We start from the raw sequence: 19375 nt of genomic DNA on the forward strand, positions 1-19375 counted from the left end.
TTCACCTCCACTCCTTAGATTCCCATGGACCCGGGTATAAGACCCCTTTTTTACTCAAACCCGTGGGTGCTTAGAATGCAGTGTAAAAATGTGGAAAAGACAACATTTATTATATTTGCACAGTTCAAAAAAATGCACACACAAAGTTTCACAATTCCACCATTTCCTAAAATAGGCCTAACTCACAAAAACGGTCCCTAGTGGAGTCGCCAACTGTCGCAACCTACCCTTTTGCGGGCGAGCGAGGCGAGGCTCACGAGTGCATCTTTCAAAGGAGGAAAATGCGCGGAGTCGCCACCAACGTTTATTTGTGGAAAACGTCGGAAAAACCGAAGGAAACCAGTCATGAAGAATATTCCAGATTCGGGAGTTGTATTTTGAGGAAGGTATTAGCATCTCTCAAGTTTGTCTCAAAGGACAACAGCCTTAATTTTAGAATTGTGTGAAATTGTGTACCTAAACTTTTATTTCTTTTTTATTTTTGAGGTCGACAAAAGCGGGGCTCTTGCTCCTACGTACCCTCCATCGAAGAGGAAATCAGACCTACGTAGTTCTTTCAAAAGGGCGAATCAAGCGATTCTTTTTACTTGGAAGGAGGTCCTTTTAAGGCGTTGGACCTTAAAATGACCCATTTTTACTTGGTGAGAAAAACTGAGGTATCAAACCTTAAAATCCTTTTTAGTGATTTTTGAGGACGAGCTTGACTTTGCGAGTTAATTTTAGCCTTAGTTTCACTTTAATTATTAGTCAATTCAATTAAGAATGAGAAATCCCAAAGAGAAACATCCGATTGATTTTTTTGGTTTATTTTACTAAAAGATATTTTTTATTATTATATTATTATTTTACCTCTTTTTGGTTTCCAACGTGGTTACGGCGTGATCGAACGGTCGGATTTCATTTTAACAGAAATTAACGGATATTACAAATCAAATTATCGATCGAAATTTATTTTATTTTCTAATTAGGCGAGAAAATGACTTAAGTAAATGACTAAAGCACGTCAAAAGGGGGTACAGAAAGTAAATGAAACGAGAATAAAAGTACGCGAAATAAATGGGGACCACCAAGGGTACATAGAATGAATTGAAAAGTTCGATTTCAGGAACTTACCGGTTGAAGACCAAAGAATGACGAAGAACGAACGACGAACGACGAACGATGAAAAACGGTTGAAAATCTTCGCGAAATCACCCACGAAAACGTTACAGAAGTGTCTCGGCTTGGATTTTCTTCACGGAAACAATTTTCCACACTAATTTTAAGTGATTACGAAGTACCAGAAGGGCTGAACCCTTTTCTTCTTCACTCCTCCCTCTATTTATAGGAAAATAGGGGAGGAGCTTGCCACCCAGCTCGCCCAGGCGAGCCAAGTTGGTTGCTTCTGGAGGAACATTCCGGAAGGCCCAAGTGGGCCTGGTTGCTATTTGCACCCCTTTTTACTAAATACACCCCCCTTTACTTTTTGGGTGATTCTTTTTCCGTAACGTTACGAAACTTTACGAATTTCGTAACGATACTTGTTTTCTTTCTGTAAGGTTACGGAACCTTACAGGTCATGTAATTACTCCTTTTTTAGCTTTCGGAATGTTACGGAAACTCACAGATTGCGTAACAATACTTCGTTTTGATTTTCGGCATATTACGGAATTTCACGGATTGCGTAACAATGTTTCCTTTTGATCTCCGACATGTCTCGGAACTTCACGTATTGTGCAACAAAGGGTGCCAAGTACCTCAAAGCAGTCAACCAAAGGTTGCATGACATCAAACAATAGTCCCCAGACGAAATTAGGGTATGACACCAACTAACTGTGATAACAAGTGATCTCTAATGGAAGGTCTGTTGAAAGATAATAGAAAAGGAAAACAAAAATATCAAGTTTATTTCTATGAATGAGAGACTATAATTGCTAACTTTGTTTGAATGACAGGTTGGCTCTTGAAATTTGGATGGTTTAATTTATTTTTGAGAGAACACATGCAACTACTAGAGTTTGTGGCTCCAAGTTTTATATTCTTGATTAGTTTCTAATTTATGATTGAGAATCACCCTACTTTTTTAAACAAGACTTCGATCATGCTTCTGGATAGCTTGGGTGACCATCAAGAACTACATCCGGGCGAGGGAGAAAAATCCCAATTCTCTAAGTAATTCATGTATTTGGTTACATTTTTAATTAATGTATTGATGGTGATCTTTTGGAGGACACGATAGTGGAACAGTAGAAAAATTGTAATTGAGTTTGTAGTTCTGCCAAAAAATTTGTACTGTATAATGACAAACAAATTATTGCTCTTATAAAGTTACAATCATCTGAGAATAATTGCCATAATGATATGTTTAGCTAGGTATAATGTTAATTTGCATGCCTTTTAGGTCTACCTAGGACGATGCTTGCCTGCATAGGATGATACTTGATGTTTACTTAGAACAATGCTCCTCGGATGATTAATTTATTCAATCATAGTCGGTTGATAATATGTTTTTAACTTCAATTTTTATTTAACTTTTAAAATTCTCACTCCCTCAATAACATAGTATTTGGTTATTACATTAAGAAGGAAGACACAAACCTTAAACATGCAGATAAATGATGAATATGGAACAATTGAGAAATCCTTCCAACAAGAGTGAGGTAGCCAGTCATAATTCTTCAAAGAGATGTAGCATTTGGAATACTCTCTAGAAACGAGGTTCTTGCAGCAAGGTCAGTAGAAAAGCGTCCTAACACAGCAATGGTAGATGTATTGCTTCCAAACTTCTCAATCCCCCTAGAAATCATACACGTGTGACTTGCTTCCACCACCACTATCACATTTCCTCCTAGGAGTGGAGAAACAGTTTCTGCTATCTGCTTTGTGAGCCTTTCTTGAACCTGGAGCTTAAAGCCATAAAAATGCACTATTGACTGTAAAAGGGATTTTTCAACGGGGTGAAACCCTTTGGGAATGAAGTATCCTATGTGAACAACACCATGAAATGGAAGTAAATGATGCTCACATTGTGACCAAAAGGGCAAGTTCAAGTCAGAGTGTAATTCTTTATCATCAAAGCTTACCTCCCCGTTAGTGTGCAAAGAATCATCTACCCCACTTCTAAGAGAACCATTCAGCTTCACATAAATGTCATTGCAATATTGGAAGTTCATCAACCATTTCGCATATCTACTTGGAGTCCCTACTAACTCCTTCCTTATTGGATCCTCACCTAAAGATTTGAGGATTGAAGATACGGCAGTAATCATAATAGGGTTGATTTCTCCAATCTTGGATGACAAAGAAGGACACCAATGTTGGTCTAATGATCTCTTAACATGTACTTTGTCCTTATCTATTCCTCTAACCTTGAGAAGACCAAAAACATCACCCCAGGTGTCTGCATCGTTGTTTTCAAAAACACCAGACCCTGAAGAAACTAGTGTCTCCACCAACCCTTTGTGATTTGAGTCAAAAAAGTTTGATTCTGTGTCTGGAATGTTGATGTGTGTGCATTGGAGCACGACAGCAACACCCGCTGGTTCTATTCCTTGATGCAAAGCAGAACACACCTCATTTGCAAGACGCTGAGGCTCTTGGAATCGTTTTGCAAACACATTGGTCACACGAGAGAGCTTGCTTAAACCCAAAACTCTTTGACCAGAAGGGACATAACCCACATGACACTTGAAATAAAATGGTAGCATGCAAGACTCACAATAGGAATAAAATTCAAGGTCTCTCACAATCACAAGTTCACCTGCATGACCAACTTTTGTGCTGTCTACACCAGCTTCAGGGAATAATGCACCTTCCACAATTTCCTTCGCACTTTGCTTGTAACCTGAGATGAGATACTTGAAAAAATTGGTGCCAAAATTATTGAAGAAAACATGATAATTTGTAACAGATTGGTGGGTTTTTTGTTTTTGGTTTCATGAAACTAACACACTAACAACTAAAATTGTCTATAAAAAAAATTGGTGGTTACATGTAAAAGTGCATGGCTTTTCCATTTTCTTAATATGAATAGCCATTGAATTCTACGCTTTGCGTGAAAATCTTGTAGTGATATGAACTTTTTTTTATGCAGATAGTAATATGAACTTTGAATAAAGATTGAGGTACCCTAATATCGCTTGAATGAAAGACACCATGCCGCACGGGGAGAACAAAAAAGCAAACCAAAACGACTAAAAAAGAAGCTGAAAAAACATGTACAAGTACAACTACAGATGGATGAACATCGGCAATTTCCTCAATTGCATGTTAAAGTGCCCTTTTGACAGTACATTATTTCCTCAGAACAGATGCGATGATTATTTCCTCAAGCCAGATTAACAAATCAACAATTTCCTCAATATTTTAATTTTAAATAAATTAGTTGGTCAAATTCGTTTGTAGTCTCTCTAAATATGTCTTCTTCTGGTTTTATACGAAAAAAAAAGTTAAATATGTATGTAATTAATCCTCCAAGTCTGTTTGTAATTAAATATGGTTTTAATTTTGGGATGTAGATATAAGATAGTAATAGGAATAGGTGGTTAAGAATATCAAGTATTTAGATAAAAATGAAAGAATGGTAGTTTGATATGGTCGACATAAAATTTTAGCTAGCAATAAGAATAGTGTGAGACACACATTTAAGAAAAAGAGAGAAACAGTAAATAAAAAAAAGGAGAGAATATTAAAAATATTGAAATAGTAGAGAGAATAAAAATCTCACTTTTTAAATTATATTTTTTAATTTATAATATGAGTATATGAAAGTAGGAGAACTTCTATGCAATTACCTTTAATTTTTATTATCCGTTTAGAATTAAATACAATATAAAAAAATTATAATATACTCAGATATCATATTTAATTAACTAGACTCTGTGTTATAAATTATAAACGGTAACTAACTTTAATTTTCATAATATATTTGTAAAGTGTAGTCTGGATCTATCTGTTTAATTTGATCTATGTATGGATCCCGACCCAAAATAGGAGTGAGGCCCACTGCCAACAGTTGAAAATACATGATAATGTCGGCAGAACCAGATCTACTTGTTGATTGCATTTCAAATCTAATCTGAAATATATTACATGAATTAAATATTACTATGTCTTAGCTAAATTTATAGTTTGTCTAAAACAAAGCTAAATTTAGAGTACGTACACCATCTCCCACTCATCATAACTATATATTTAACAATTCCATAAAAAGACAAATAAACTATATTTAGCAAAATAATTGAATCGTAAAAAGAAAAATGATTGAAGATAATTAGGAGCATGTAAGCATGTTTGGTATCACCTTACATTTTTTAGAACCTAGTTAAAGTATTATGTTATTATAATGTTAGATAGATTTTTTATAAGTTTAGTTGTATGTTAAATAATTAATTTTAAATCTAAAATTGATTCTAAATTAAAATAATTTGGTTAAATGTAATTTTTCTCTTCCTATATATTTTCTTAAATCTGTAATTTTAGTTCTCTTATATTTTAATTAAGACAACTGTAATATGTAATTATTTTGAATATGATATATGCCTTTACTTTTTAATCCCCATCTATTCAAAATAACTAATAATGTCATACTAATTGATAAAAAAAATAAAAAATAGTTTATAAAAAAATTACACACGACTATTGAATTTCTTAAACAAAAATTTTTAGCCCCATAAAAATAATAGGTATTATTCTTGTAAGATAATTTTATTAAATAATGAATTTAAAAAGTTACAAAAGATAAAAGAGAAAATAAATCAATAATAATTTATACTTCAGTCTTCTAATTTTACTTTTCCTCTAACACTAAACATGCAAAGACACTACATAGTACTACATAGTATTCAACTTGATAAGAACTGAATGATTGTTTGATTAAAACATCCAGAGATATTTTTTATATTTCTTTAAAAGTACCTTAAATTAATCCAACTAATAAGGGGTACCCACCGCCACCACGACGCCAAGATGAAAAAAGTGCATTAACTTTAGACAAAGAATAAATCTATAACCATGAAAAACATAATGTAACTATGAGGTACTATATTTTGTTTTAAGGTATCAAATTTTATTTTGGAGAATCACATTTTCAGAAATAGTATGTCTGAGAAAATTATTCTCATGAACATACATTTGTTTGAAAATTGTAATTTCAGAAAAAAAAACTTTAAACTTATTTAATTAAAAAAATTGAGGATTAACTAATTATTATAAAAAAATAACTTCTATTTCCATGGAAATTCAATATACCCACCTTTCTCCATGGTAATAAGATATAAGACAAATATCTATATTTTATATTTCTCTGAGAATCAATTATTCATGAAAATATTTTACAAAATTTATGCAAAACCTAAAAATATGATATTTCCAAGTCCATATTTTCAAAAATCTTACTTCATACCTTAAAACAAACGTCTCCTATAATATAGATATTTTTCATATAACAAAAGCATCAATTATACCATGAGGATTGATAGTAGTTACTTATACCATGAGGAGTAATTACTTCTACATTTTAAAGATTAATTAATTATGACTAAACAAAGTGTGTGAAGGGAGGGATATATAGTCACCTCTTGTTCCTTCAAAGAGGGCCTTTGCAACACGATGTGGTGTCTTTATAATGCCTTCCCTGTTGATGTCTTCCCCTAGATCCATCAGCAAGACTTTGACAGCATATTCAATGGAAGTTGTATTGATCTCTTTGACAAAAGACTCTTCATCACAACACATGTTGACTCCATTTTTAAGGTCACAATTTAAATCATACTGACCCAAATGCTCCATTATGAAAAACCACACAAACTTCTCTCAAGCACGAAATATACAGCACGTACACCTTGTATTCCTGTCTTTGTTTTTGTGATATGTTTCTTATTTATAGAACAAATTAACATGCATATGGCAGTGGTGCCAAGAAGGGACGGGGTGGGTGGGGCATAGTATACTAGGAAAAAACCTTTTATTTTGATTTTTGTTTTTCAGTGTTTATAGAAAAAAATAACGAAAACTAAAAAACGAAAACGGAAAATAATTATACAAAAATCTAGAAACAAGAAAGAAAGCATAATAACGTAATATTTTACTAATGAAACTAAAAAAATCAAAATAAAAAAATTAAACAATTCCTTTTTGATCATAAAAAGTCCCACTAATCGGATATTGACGTTGGCAAAATCCATCGAGCATGATCTTGTCCAAATCATCCAAATCCCGAGTTTATTTACCTGGCCGGCCATAAGAAAGAGGAAGAAAAAAAAAAAAAGGAATGCATCTAAATCATTAATGTAGCTACGTACAGAAGCGCTTACTTTTGGTTGTTTGACTTTTAGTTTTATTTAAACTTAGATTAATTCAAGGTCCAGCGACCAGCACATGCAGAAATAAATAGGCTGGTTTATCATGGTTGAAAAATATTTGGTGCATAAAAAAATTAAAGTACTTTCATTATTGTTTTTTATATTGATATAGTATTAAATTACTTCATTTATAACTTACTCTAACTTCTTATAATTATAAGCGTAAGAATTTACTCTTTTTTTCTAGACAATAAGTAACTATTATTTAAATTAATTTTATTCGAGTCGGATAAAATTTTATATAATAATAAAGTTTTTTTCTTCAATATTTAGTCCAAGTAGATACTTAAAACTCAAATTCGAGATATAATTAAACTTTAACAAGTGTACATCAATTTATCTACCTAACTGGTGACATACAAATTTATTTTAAATGATGCTTTTATATAATATATTTTAATAAAAATGAGTTACTAAAAAATAGCATTTATATTTCACTGTAATTTTATTTTGAAACTAAAAATTATAAATTACTATATATAAAAGAATAATAAAAATGTATAACTATATCTTAAAACTTTAAAACAACAAAAATTTTAAAACATAGGTTTATTTAAAAGGTTAGCATTAATGCTAAATGTGATGCAAACGCAGTCGCGTTGGAGGAGCTGCTTTCTTCGTTGGATATTCCCAAGTCAATCTTAAAAAAAACAAAAAATGAATGATGTTAAAGGTGCATGCAAAAGCAGCGTTGCTTCGTTTTGGATATGCTACAATTTAAATATTAAACACGAGGGTATGATGTTCCATAAAAAATTAAATATGGTACAATTTAAATAAAAGGTATTTTCCTAGTATACCAGGAAAAAACCTTTTATTTGGATTTTGAATTTTAAGTGTTTATAGAAAAAATAACGAAAAATAAAAAACAAAAATGGAAAATAATTATACAAAAATCTAGAAGCAGAAAAGAAAGCATAATAACGTAATATTTTACTAATTAAACTAAAAAATAAAAATATAAAATTAAACAATTTCTTTTTGATTAAAAAAATGTCCCACAAATCGGATATTGACGTTTGCAAAATCTATCGGGCATGATCTTGTCCAAATCTAACCCAAATCCCGAGTTAATTTCCCCGGCCATAAGAAAGAGGAAGAAAAAAAAAGGAATGCACCTTAATCGTTAATGTAACTACGTAAAGAAGTGCTTAGTTTGGTTGTTTGACTTTTAGTTTTATTTAAATTTAGATTAAAATATTCAAGGTCCAGCGACCAGCACAGAAATAAATAGGCTGGTTTATCATGGTTAACAAATATCTTTGGCGCATAAAAAAAATTAAAATACTTTCATTATTGTTTTATATATTGATATAGTATTAAATTACTTCATTTATTACTCCCTCTAATAACTTATTATAACTATAACCGTAAGAATTTACTCTTTTTTTTAGATAATAAGTAACTTTTACTTAAATTAATTTTATTCGAGTAAGATAGGATTGATGACAAAGATTTTTTGTGTAATTACGTTCTCAAAGCTTAAACGTGAGATTTATGATTAAGTTTTAACAACTGCACGACAATTTATTTACGTGATTGATGACATATGAATTTATTTTAAATGATCCTTTCATGTAATATATTTTAATAAAATGAGTTACTAAAAAATAACATTTATAGTTCACTGTAATTTTATTTTGAAGCTAAAAATTATAAATTACTATATATAAAAGCATAACAAAAATGTATAACTATATCTTAAAAGTTTAAAACAACCAAAATATTAAAAGATAAGTTCATTTAAAAGGTTAGCATTAATGATGCAAACGCAGTCGCGTTGGAGGAGCTGCTTTCTTCGTTTGATATTCCCAATTCAATATTAAAAAAGCAAAAAAAAAAAAAAAGAATGATGTTAAACGTGCATGCAAATGCAGCGTTGCTTCGTTTTGGATACGGTACAATTTAAATATTAAACACGAGGTTATGATGTACCATAAAAAATTAAATTTAAAAATGTAGAAGCATTAGTTATGTGACCTGTAGTAAATCTTTACATGATTAATCTTTTAAAAAAATAAGATTAAATTTATAATTTGGTCCCCTTATAATTTTAAATTTTTGATTTTGATCTTTTTATTTTTAAATTGAAACAATTAGTTTTTTTATTTTTCAGAATCAACAATTTTATTTTTTTCCACTAATTAATCATCCAAAATCAATATTTGACTTTGATGTGTTATATTAGTGTTGATGTGAATGTGACGATAATGTAAACTATTAACATAACACTTATATGATATATGAATTAAATAAAATGAAAAATAAAAAATGTCAAGATGTAAGAATTAAATTCATAATCTCTTATATCAAGATAATGCAATAAACTTGCTTTCCTTGATTAATTTCATAAATAATACTTTTTGATGTATCATTACATCAAGTGTTATTATTTTTTTTTAATTATAAAAATTTATAAATTCAAACAAACTTACTTAATATATAAATATTTTTCATTTTATTTTATACCATTTTACATATTTTATTTTGACTATTTTACATATTTTAATTTAAATTTTGCCAATTTATATTCAATTTTATAAAATACTTTGTGGATTATTTACATAAATTATTTTATATAAATCATAAAATTTTTGTAAATTTATTTTAATGAATAATTAATTTTATTATAATTATATAAATGACTAAAATAGGTTTATAGTCTCGGTAGATATACAAAAGTTTGAATTTCATCCCTACAAAATTTTCATCTATTTTTCATTTCTATAAAATTATAATGTGTTACTTTTTGGTCTAAAGTTAGGTTTGGAGACATCTGAACCTAATTGACACTTTTTTAATTTAAATTTTAAAATACTAACTCTGGAGCTGAAAAATTGTCACAAATTACAAGAAAAAAAAACAAGAATCAAAATACAATTAATTGCATATAAAGAAAAATAAAAGAAAATTGCAAGAAAGGACTACTTCTCTTGGCCTCCCTCGACCTTGGAGCAACAATAATGACTATCATAGAAGACCCCAAACCAAAGCAACCCACCAAACCCTGCAAATCCAAATTCAAACTGAAGCCACCCTCCTCCTCCCTCCATCCACTACAGCAAGCAATCGCAATCTTATAACACAAATTAATAATAAGAATGGGAATCAAGAACACAAATAGATCTAAACGCACAACAACATGACTCAAGAACAAGAACACGACGAACCAGCCTTGGAGAAGAAGTTGATGCCGAAGAAGTCAAGGAGGTAGAAGAAGGAGGCGATCAAGGAGATAATGACAAAGATCTCAGAAGAGCGAGATGGTGTGGAGAAGGGTGTAGTGTTGACCTCCTTGGACCTCCTTTTTCTCTTGTTCGCGCTTCTTGGCCTTGGCCTCCTTGTCACAGTGCTGCTACTGAAAGTTCCTTGGGACCGAATTTGAGGCGTGACGTTAGGGGCTTGTCATCGGAGGAGGTGTCATCATTGGTGGAGGCGAGGAAGGAGTCGTTGTTGGGAAGGGTCTGAGAAAGGGTTAGATGCAAGGAAGGAGTCATCATTGTAAAATTATAATTATGAATTACTAATTTTTGTCTATTTTTCGTCCTTGTAAAATTATAATGTGTTATTTTTTGGCCTAGACAAGGGTTGGGTGATTCTAAACCTCTGTGGCATATGCTTATCCACCAAAAACAAGACACTTTGTTTTCTCCTTCTTCTCTTTTCCTTTCTCTTTCTCTTTCTCTTGCAAGCGCCTCACTCCCCGTATCTGATCCTTTCTCAGACCCTTCACAACAACAAATTTCCTCCACCAACGATGACATCTCCGACGGCAAGCCCTCTTGTGCCTCAAATTTGGCCCCAAATGGCATTTCCAGTAGCAGCACCATGATAAGGAGATTGAGGCCAAGAAGCACAAACAAGAGAAATAGGACATCCAAATGAGGTCGCCACCACACCATTCTCCATGTTGTTTTGCTCACCAGGATCTCTGCCATGTTCTCCCTCATTGCCTCTTTTATCTGCCTCCTTAACTTCTTCTCTAAGATATGTTCATGTTCTTGTTCTTGATTCCTGTTGTTGTGTGTTTAGATCTGTTTATCTTCTTGATTTTCTTTCTTGTTCTTAATTAATTTGTGTTTTGAGATTGTGGTTGTTTGTGGTGAGGGATGGGCTCGAAAAGAAAGGAGGAGATCCAAACTGTCATTGTTGTTGTGGGTGGGGGTGGTAGGGAAAAGGGGGCTTCCAGTTTGAATTTGGATTTATGGGGTTTGGTGGGTGGGATTAGTGAGTGTGAGTGTGAAGGTTGCTCTAGTTTGGGGTCTTTTGTAATAGCCATTTTTGTTGCTCCCAAGTTGAGGAAGGTCAAGAGAAGTAGTTTGATTCTTGCAATTTTTTATGCAACATGTGGCGATTTTTAATCCTTAGAAATTATGTTTTTATTCTTGTTTTCTCCCTTATAATTTGGAGCAATTTTTAACCTCCAAAATTTGTATTTTAAAGTTTAAATTAAAAATTACGAATTCAAAATTATATGAAGCTAAAATTACAATTTGACCAAAAAATATATAACACAATCACATCAGTTAGTTCACAGGCACACAAACACATCAGTTACAAAAACCATTAATAATATATGTTCATAAACAAGATTCTTTAAATAAAATCAACAAAAATCAAAGTAAAACCATTTCATTTGTCTTGTGAGATAGTAGATCACAAATAAGTTTTTTTTTTTTATTTTCAATTTCGATAAATTTCTTTTAATTGATGCAACAATAACATGAATAATTAATATTATTTTATGTATAAGTTGTACATGCATTAGGAAAACAATTGAATTTCTTCAAAGAACACAATATCATAGAACTTAATTTTGATTCAATTGTTAAAACTCACTAGTCATTTTTAATTCTTCAAATAAAATTTTATCATTAAAATCACACGAATAATTATCATTCTTTAGAGAAAATTCATTTTTTAGTTTTTTTATGTTCCTAATTTATCTCTTTTTATATTTCGCAACTAAACAATAAACAAGTTCTTCAGACTCATAGTGACATTGATATATGATAACATTATATAAAAAATTTATTTCATACAAACATAATAAACATTTGGTGTGCCTCTAAAAATGAAATGATCAAGGTTATCACGTTGACTGTGCTTAAGATCACTATCTATAATATTTAGGAAATAACATAATTAACCTTTGTGATTTTAAGGAGATAGTGAAAGAATTATGAATTATTAGCATGTTTGACGAAATATATAAAGTATATTTTAAAGAAAATTATATAAGTTATTATGAAAACTATTATGATTTGGTTTAAATTGATTTTTTAGGATTAAATTTATTTATTATGATTGATTTCATTTAAAGAATTAATTGATAAAAAATAAATTGTTTAACTTTTAAACCATTATTAATCTTAATTAAGCTATATTGATTTTAGTTTTAATAAATTTCTTTCCTTGATCTTGAAATAGTCAGCATACATCTATGTATTGTACATGGAGGTCCTTTATATATGGGAGTGAAAAGTAAATTTTATAGTATTAAAATTTAATATTATATGACCCCGATAAGTAATTTTAAAAAAACACTCATATTTTGTATATTTTAATTTTAATTATTCATGAGAAGATCTATTTGTTAATGTTCAATAAGGAATTAGATGAGAAAGAGAGTAATATATTTTTTGTTGTTGCTGAATTCAAGAGAATAATATTAATAAGTAATATAAAAAGCAATTATATATATATATATATATATATATATATATATATATATATATATATATATATATATATATATATATATATAAACCCACCTTTGTTTAATATTTTAGCGTGTGTTTTTTTCTATATAAAAAATTAATATCTATAATTTTAGGAGGAAATAGTTATATATATAAATTAATGAAATTAATTTCAATAACACTTGGATTCCTAAAAATTCCCTCTAAATTTTTTTGTAGGTGTGCCTTGAAGCCAATGAACTTATGTGGTATCTTGACATCAAATGCTCAAGGCATATGACGGAAGAAAAAACTAAATTTGTCTCATTGAAAGCAAAGGAGGGATGCTATGTAACCTATGAGGACAACAACAAAGAAAAAAAATTCTTGGTATAGGTAACATTGAAAAACTCACTAACTACTTCAATAGAAAATGTTTTGTATGTGGATGGATTGAAACATAATCTTCTAAGTATTAGTCAATTGTGTGACAAAGGTAATAAAATTGCTTTTAATAAAGATTGTTGCACTATTAGTAATCATGTCACAAATCAAATTAAGTTTGTTGGTAATCGCATTGGAAATACCTACACACTTAATGTGGATTGTGTTTCATCGTTACATTTGACTTGTTTAACTAGTAATGATGATCTGTCATGGCTATGACATAGAAGGGTAGCTCTAATTCACATGCATCATTTAAACATATTTTTATCTAAAGAATTAGCTAGGGGTCTTCTTAAGCTTAAGTTTTTGAAGGATGGTCTTTGTGATGCTTGTAAGAAATAAAAGAAATCTAGAGTTTCTTTTAAAGTTAAAAATATGATTTCTACCTCTAGTGCTCTTGAACTTTTGCATCTAGACTTATTTGGTCCTTCGAGAACTATGAGCATAGGAGGAAATTATTATGCTTTAGTGATTGTAGATAACTATTTTATATGTTTACATGGACTTTGTTTTTACCTATAAAAAACAATCCTTTCAAAGCTTTGAGAAGTTATCATGGAGGTGAATTTCAAAATGAGGAATTTGATTTTTTTTAGGAGAATGATATTAATCACAATATTTCCACTCCAAAAATTCCTCAACAAAATGGTGTTATGGAGAGGAAAAATAGATCTCTAGAAGAATTAGCAATGTTTTGTGCTAAAAAATGGCAAGGAATCTATTGGTGAATTTGATGCAAAAGCTTATGAAGGTTTATTTCTAGGATACTCATCTACTAGCAAGAGATATAGAGTTTTCAATAAGAATTCATTAAAGATTGAAGAATTTATCCATGTTGTTTTTTATGAGTCTAATCCCCTAAAATCTGAAAGGTGTTTGTTTTTTATGATGATGTAAGGAGTCCAAAGGAAGCATGATGGAAGCTTGCTTGAGAAGCTTCTATGGAGGCTGGATCTTTAAGTCTCAATGAGGTCCTTTAATGGTGATTTTCAACCATGGAGATGCAGTGGAGATAAAGGAGAAAACGTGAGAGGAGATGTCATCCACTAGGGAATAAACCATGGAATGAGGAGCTTCACCACCAAGAGAGTGCCTTGGATAAAAAGTTTAGAGAGAAAGCTTCAATGGAGGGAAAAAATGAGAGAGGGGGTGGGGGCATGAAATTGAAGGAGAAAAAGAGGGAGAAAAGTTGAACTTTAAAGTGTGTCTCACAAGACTCTCATTCATCAAAGTGAATTTCATTTTCATTTCATGTGAATCTAAGAGAAATATTCTAAGGATATGCCAAATTCATCTTAGCATATTCCAAGAATATGCCAAAGGCATCTTAACATATTCCCTTTAGATGCCACAAGAATGAAAGGTGTGAGTCTAGCACATGGGAAATGAATATGCCACAAGAATATGCCAAAGACATCTTAGCATATTCCCTGAGAAGCTAGAGGGGGAAAACTACACACACCCCTCCAATAGCTAAGCTCACCCCAATACCAAAATACATAAAAATACAATAAAGTTTCTACTACAAAGACTACTCAAAATGTCCTGAAATACAAGGCTAAAACCCTATACTACCGAGCAAAAATTTATGATCGTTTGAATTTTCCTAGGGCTTCTTTGTTTAATTTTTAGCATCTCGATGTATTTGGGGGTATAAATCGGACATCCGAGTGAAAATTTATGACCGTTTGAATTTCTGGAGAGCTTTCGTGTTTTTTGTATTCAAGGCACATTGGCAACTTATTGTTTTGGGTCCATAGGACAATATTGTTCTTTGGTTATGTTCTCTACGTAAGAAGCCTGATGTTAACATCAAGGGTGCAATTAACAGGTTACTTTCTAAATTTAAAGTCAAATAGTGTATACCAATTGTAGTGGTTAAACACAATGATTTTTATATTATATACATTACTGGTGTTTTCAAACTAGTGCAATGAAGACATTAACCAATAGTTTGGAAGGAAAGGCAGATCAAGTTGTATCCGGACATTGACCTAGATTGCATTAAAGCTTTCAAGGTTCATTACTCTTGTAAGTACCTTGTTATTGTGATTCAAAATGTTGTTCAAAGGTTGGCATGAACATACTTAATGCTTCAGATATAATACAGGATCAAGTTTAAGAACTTGTAAAACCTTTTCAGGGCATAAAGGCATTGTGCCAAGTTCGAATTAAAGCAAGTAGAGCACTCCTTGATCTTGAATTCCACTGCAAGGGCATGGATTCAACTTTGCTTTTATTTATCAAATACATAAGGGATTTTGCATTCCTTAAGAGGTTGTAAATCTTTGTTAAGGTCAAACGTTCATTTGCTATTGGTGTTGGTGTTGTTGCCTCCTTTGGATACCGAAAGGATGTGGATGGCCAATGGGTGCATAAACAAGACCTTCCACCTCCAATTCTTGATGAACGCACACCCTTCCCACCATCGCAATAGGATTCATTATCTTCCTTACTGAATGATGTTCTCACCGAGCTTAGGGATCTTCGGGCTTTCATCGATGTAGTTCAGAGCTATCAATGATATCAAGTGAATACTCAAAAAATGAAAACAACCCGTTTGACCTAGGGGACTCTTCCCTTTATATACTGACCTAACTAGGCCTTGGGTCTATGGTCATACTTAGCCCATGGGCCCAAAATTTACTCTAAGGCTCATGATAATCCTAGGGCCTTCTTTTGCATCTCAGGCCCAATCTTCTTGAAGTCTTCTATCCATTGCCCTTGGGGGGTAGGATTGCATCATCCCCTCCCCCTTGAAAAGGATTTGACCTAAATTCAGATGTTCTTGGAACTCTGGGCTTCTTCCATCAACACCTATAAAAAGAATAAAAATATATATATTAGTGGTGTTGGGTATCTTAAGGTAGGATAAGGTCTAGAAATCCCTTTCCTGGGCATCTTCCCATTAGGGAACATGGTTCCTCACCAACACAATGAGTAGTGCTACAAGTATAGAAAATATGGGACAAACCTTTTGCAGAAGTTTGTTAAATCATAGAAGCCCCAAATTTCCCTTATACTTGGTGGAGTGGGCCACTTAGGAATGACCTTTATTCTCTTAGGGTCCTTGGGAACCTCTTGATCACTATTTAAAAAATTAAGGAAAGTAATGCAATAAAACATACCTTTTTTTTTTGTATTTTCATGTTGATTATTCCTACAAAAAAGTATGACAAACCTAAGGTGTCCCATATGAGCACCGAAGTTTGTATTGAAACCAAAAATAAGAACAAACCTACCTAATGAGTCCCTATTATGTGATGATTGAAATATGGCTAAGAACATCGAGATAATAGATTTGTTCTTATTTTTAGTTTCAATACAAACTTAGGTGATCATATAGGACACCTTAGGTTTGTCGTACTTTTTGGTAGGAATAATCAGCATGAAAATACAAAAAAGCTATATTTTATTGCATTAATTTCCTTAATTTTTTAAATAATGATCAAGGGGTTCCCACGAACCCTATGAGAATAAAGGTCATTCCTGAGTGGCTCACTACACCAAGTATAAGGAAAATTTGGGGCTTCCATGACTTAACAAACTTTTACAAAAGGTTTGTCCCATATTTTTCTATAGTTGTAGCACCACTCATTGAGTTGGTAAGGAATCATGTTCCCTCATGGGAAGATGCCTAGGAAATGGATTTTCAGACCTTACCTTACTCAAACATACCAAACACCACTAACATATATGTTTTTATTTTTTTTACAGGTGTTGAGGGAAGAAGCCGAGAGTTTCAAGAACCTCTGAATTTGAGGTTAAATCCTTTTCAAGGGGGAGGGAATAATGCAATCCTACCCTCCAAGGGCATTGGATAGAAGACTCCAAAAAGATTGGGCCAGAGATGTAAGAGAAGGTCTTAGGATTCTCATGAGCCTTAGGGTAGATTTTGGGCCCATGGGCTAAGTATGAGCCCACTTATCTTTGTACATATTAGATTAAGATTTCATTATTTTTGGGCCTTGTATTTAGGGCTCCATAATATAGGTAGAGTACCCTAGAAATGTAGGATTTTTCAACCCTTGTATTTTAGGGCACCTAGACTAGTTTTTGTATTAGGGATAGTTTTGTAATTTCCCATGAATTAAGTGAATATTTGATGTGTGTGTTGGGAAATAAATTTAATTGAATTGGGAGAAGCCCAATCCAATTAAATTTTAGAGGGGGAGGTGAGCATTTGCTTGCTACACCCCATTGCCACATTGTATTGTCACACTTTGTGCATGTATTTCATGCTTTACATGCCTCATGACACCTAAGCATACTTAGTGGAAAATCTTGGACTTGATCTTGGATTAGTGGGTTGAACCATAGCTAAAATTTACTAATCATAATTAATGAAATTTTTGCTCCAAAATTTGATTCCACAAATTCAATTTCAAATTCAAGTGAAATTTGAATAGAAATTCAAATTTCCCTCCAATTTTGTGTGACACTTAGGCTATAAACAGAGGCCACGTGTGCACATTTTTTAAAATTTGATCATTTGAGAATCACTTCAAAGTTCATACCTCAATTGAGGCACAAAATTTCGTGCTCTTTCTCTCCCTCTCCCTCCACTCATCTTTTCCTACCTTCAAGCTCTTATCCATGGCTTCCTATGGTGGTGAGCTTCTTCTTGACTCTTCTTCTCCTTGAAGTGGCATCTCTAATCATCTTTCTTCCATCTCCATTCTGCTGCCATTGATCTTCAAGAAGCAAAGGACTCCATTGATGAAAAAGATCCAAGGCCTACAAGCTCCACATGAAACTACATCACTTGTTATGGGATTTCACCTACCTTTGGGCACCGTAACACCAATTTGTGGTTGCCGAACTACCAAGTCCCTCCTTGCAGTATCTTGTTGAAGTCTATCACATAGAAGCATCGAAAAGAAAACACCCTCGGTTTTATTTCCTTGCAAAACACCCTTTCTTGGTCTCCACATCACCCCCAACCTCTCATTCATAATATGATCAGATAGGTTTATTTGTCAAAAGCCTTCCCACCAAACATAAGGATAGGTCTTTTTGGCTTCCTGATGCTTCTTTTACACTAAAAACCAATCCATATCATCTTCTTCCTCCACCAGTGATAGTTTCCCCATCACAAAACACACCAATCCTAAGGCAAAAGAAAGAAAAATAAAGACTCTCACAAAAGAGAGAAACCCTAGCTCTCACAAAGGAGAGAAAAAAATTGGTACTTTATATTAGGTAATTGCTAATTTTCCCTTTGCTTAAAAACATACTATTATTAACGAAATTAATTCTGAAATGCTAAAACAAAGTTTAATTTAATTGTTTGATACTAGAATTGGCCTTGAATATTAAATATATTTTTTTTCTATAAATCACATGTATTTTTCAGCAATCTTGTCCAAGTTAAATAGGATCATTATGAGTGATAAAACTCTTCCTCCAAATATTTAACACAACTATATATTTAAGTTTTGAGTCAAAAACCTTTAAATAATTTAAAATAATCTCACGTCAATTGATCCAAATCCTTCCTGATCTTCAATATTTAATACTAATATGTCCTAATCTATATTTTTCAAAAGATTTGTGATTTTGCTTGTAAAGAAAGTTCCAATTTTCAAGATCTAGTATAAATCTTTTTTTGACAACAATAACAATATAATACAAAACTGGGTGGAGTATACGTTAGGTAATAAGGTCAAACACAGATTTGGCATCTCATTCACGTGGATATTAAATTAATATATCCCAAATATAATTTAAAAGCACGTTGCAATTAGTAAATCTTTCTATTCAGAGGAAAAGTACAGCTTGTATATGAGAGAACCTAGTCTGATCAGTACTGAATAATTTTGTAATATTTAAATCAATAAGGCCAATTCAATAATGAATTTGTATACGTTTCGCGGATATCGTATTGTAATGGTTACCAGCTCCGGC

General features: G+C 31.9%; 1 protein-coding gene across 1 annotated transcript; it reads right to left on the bottom strand.

Moving 5' to 3' along the window:
- Nucleotides 1-2484: 2484 nt before the first annotated feature.
- Nucleotides 2485-7265, bottom strand: LOC100792313 (GTP cyclohydrolase 1). The gene is made up of 2 exons (XM_003520938.5): nucleotides 6555-7265; nucleotides 2485-3823 (listed from the first exon to the last, which is right to left on the bottom strand). Exons 1-2 carry the CDS (start codon nucleotides 6766-6768, stop codon nucleotides 2658-2660), a joined length of 1380 nt encoding a protein of 459 aa, XP_003520986.1. The 5' UTR covers nucleotides 6769-7265; the 3' UTR covers nucleotides 2485-2657.
- Between the last annotated feature and the right edge of the window lie 12110 nt (nucleotides 7266-19375).

This window comes from Glycine max, chromosome 3, assembly GCF_000004515.6.
Source record: "Glycine max cultivar Williams 82 chromosome 3, Glycine_max_v4.0, whole genome shotgun sequence".
Classification (NCBI taxonomy): domain Eukaryota; kingdom Viridiplantae; phylum Streptophyta; class Magnoliopsida; order Fabales; family Fabaceae; genus Glycine; species Glycine max.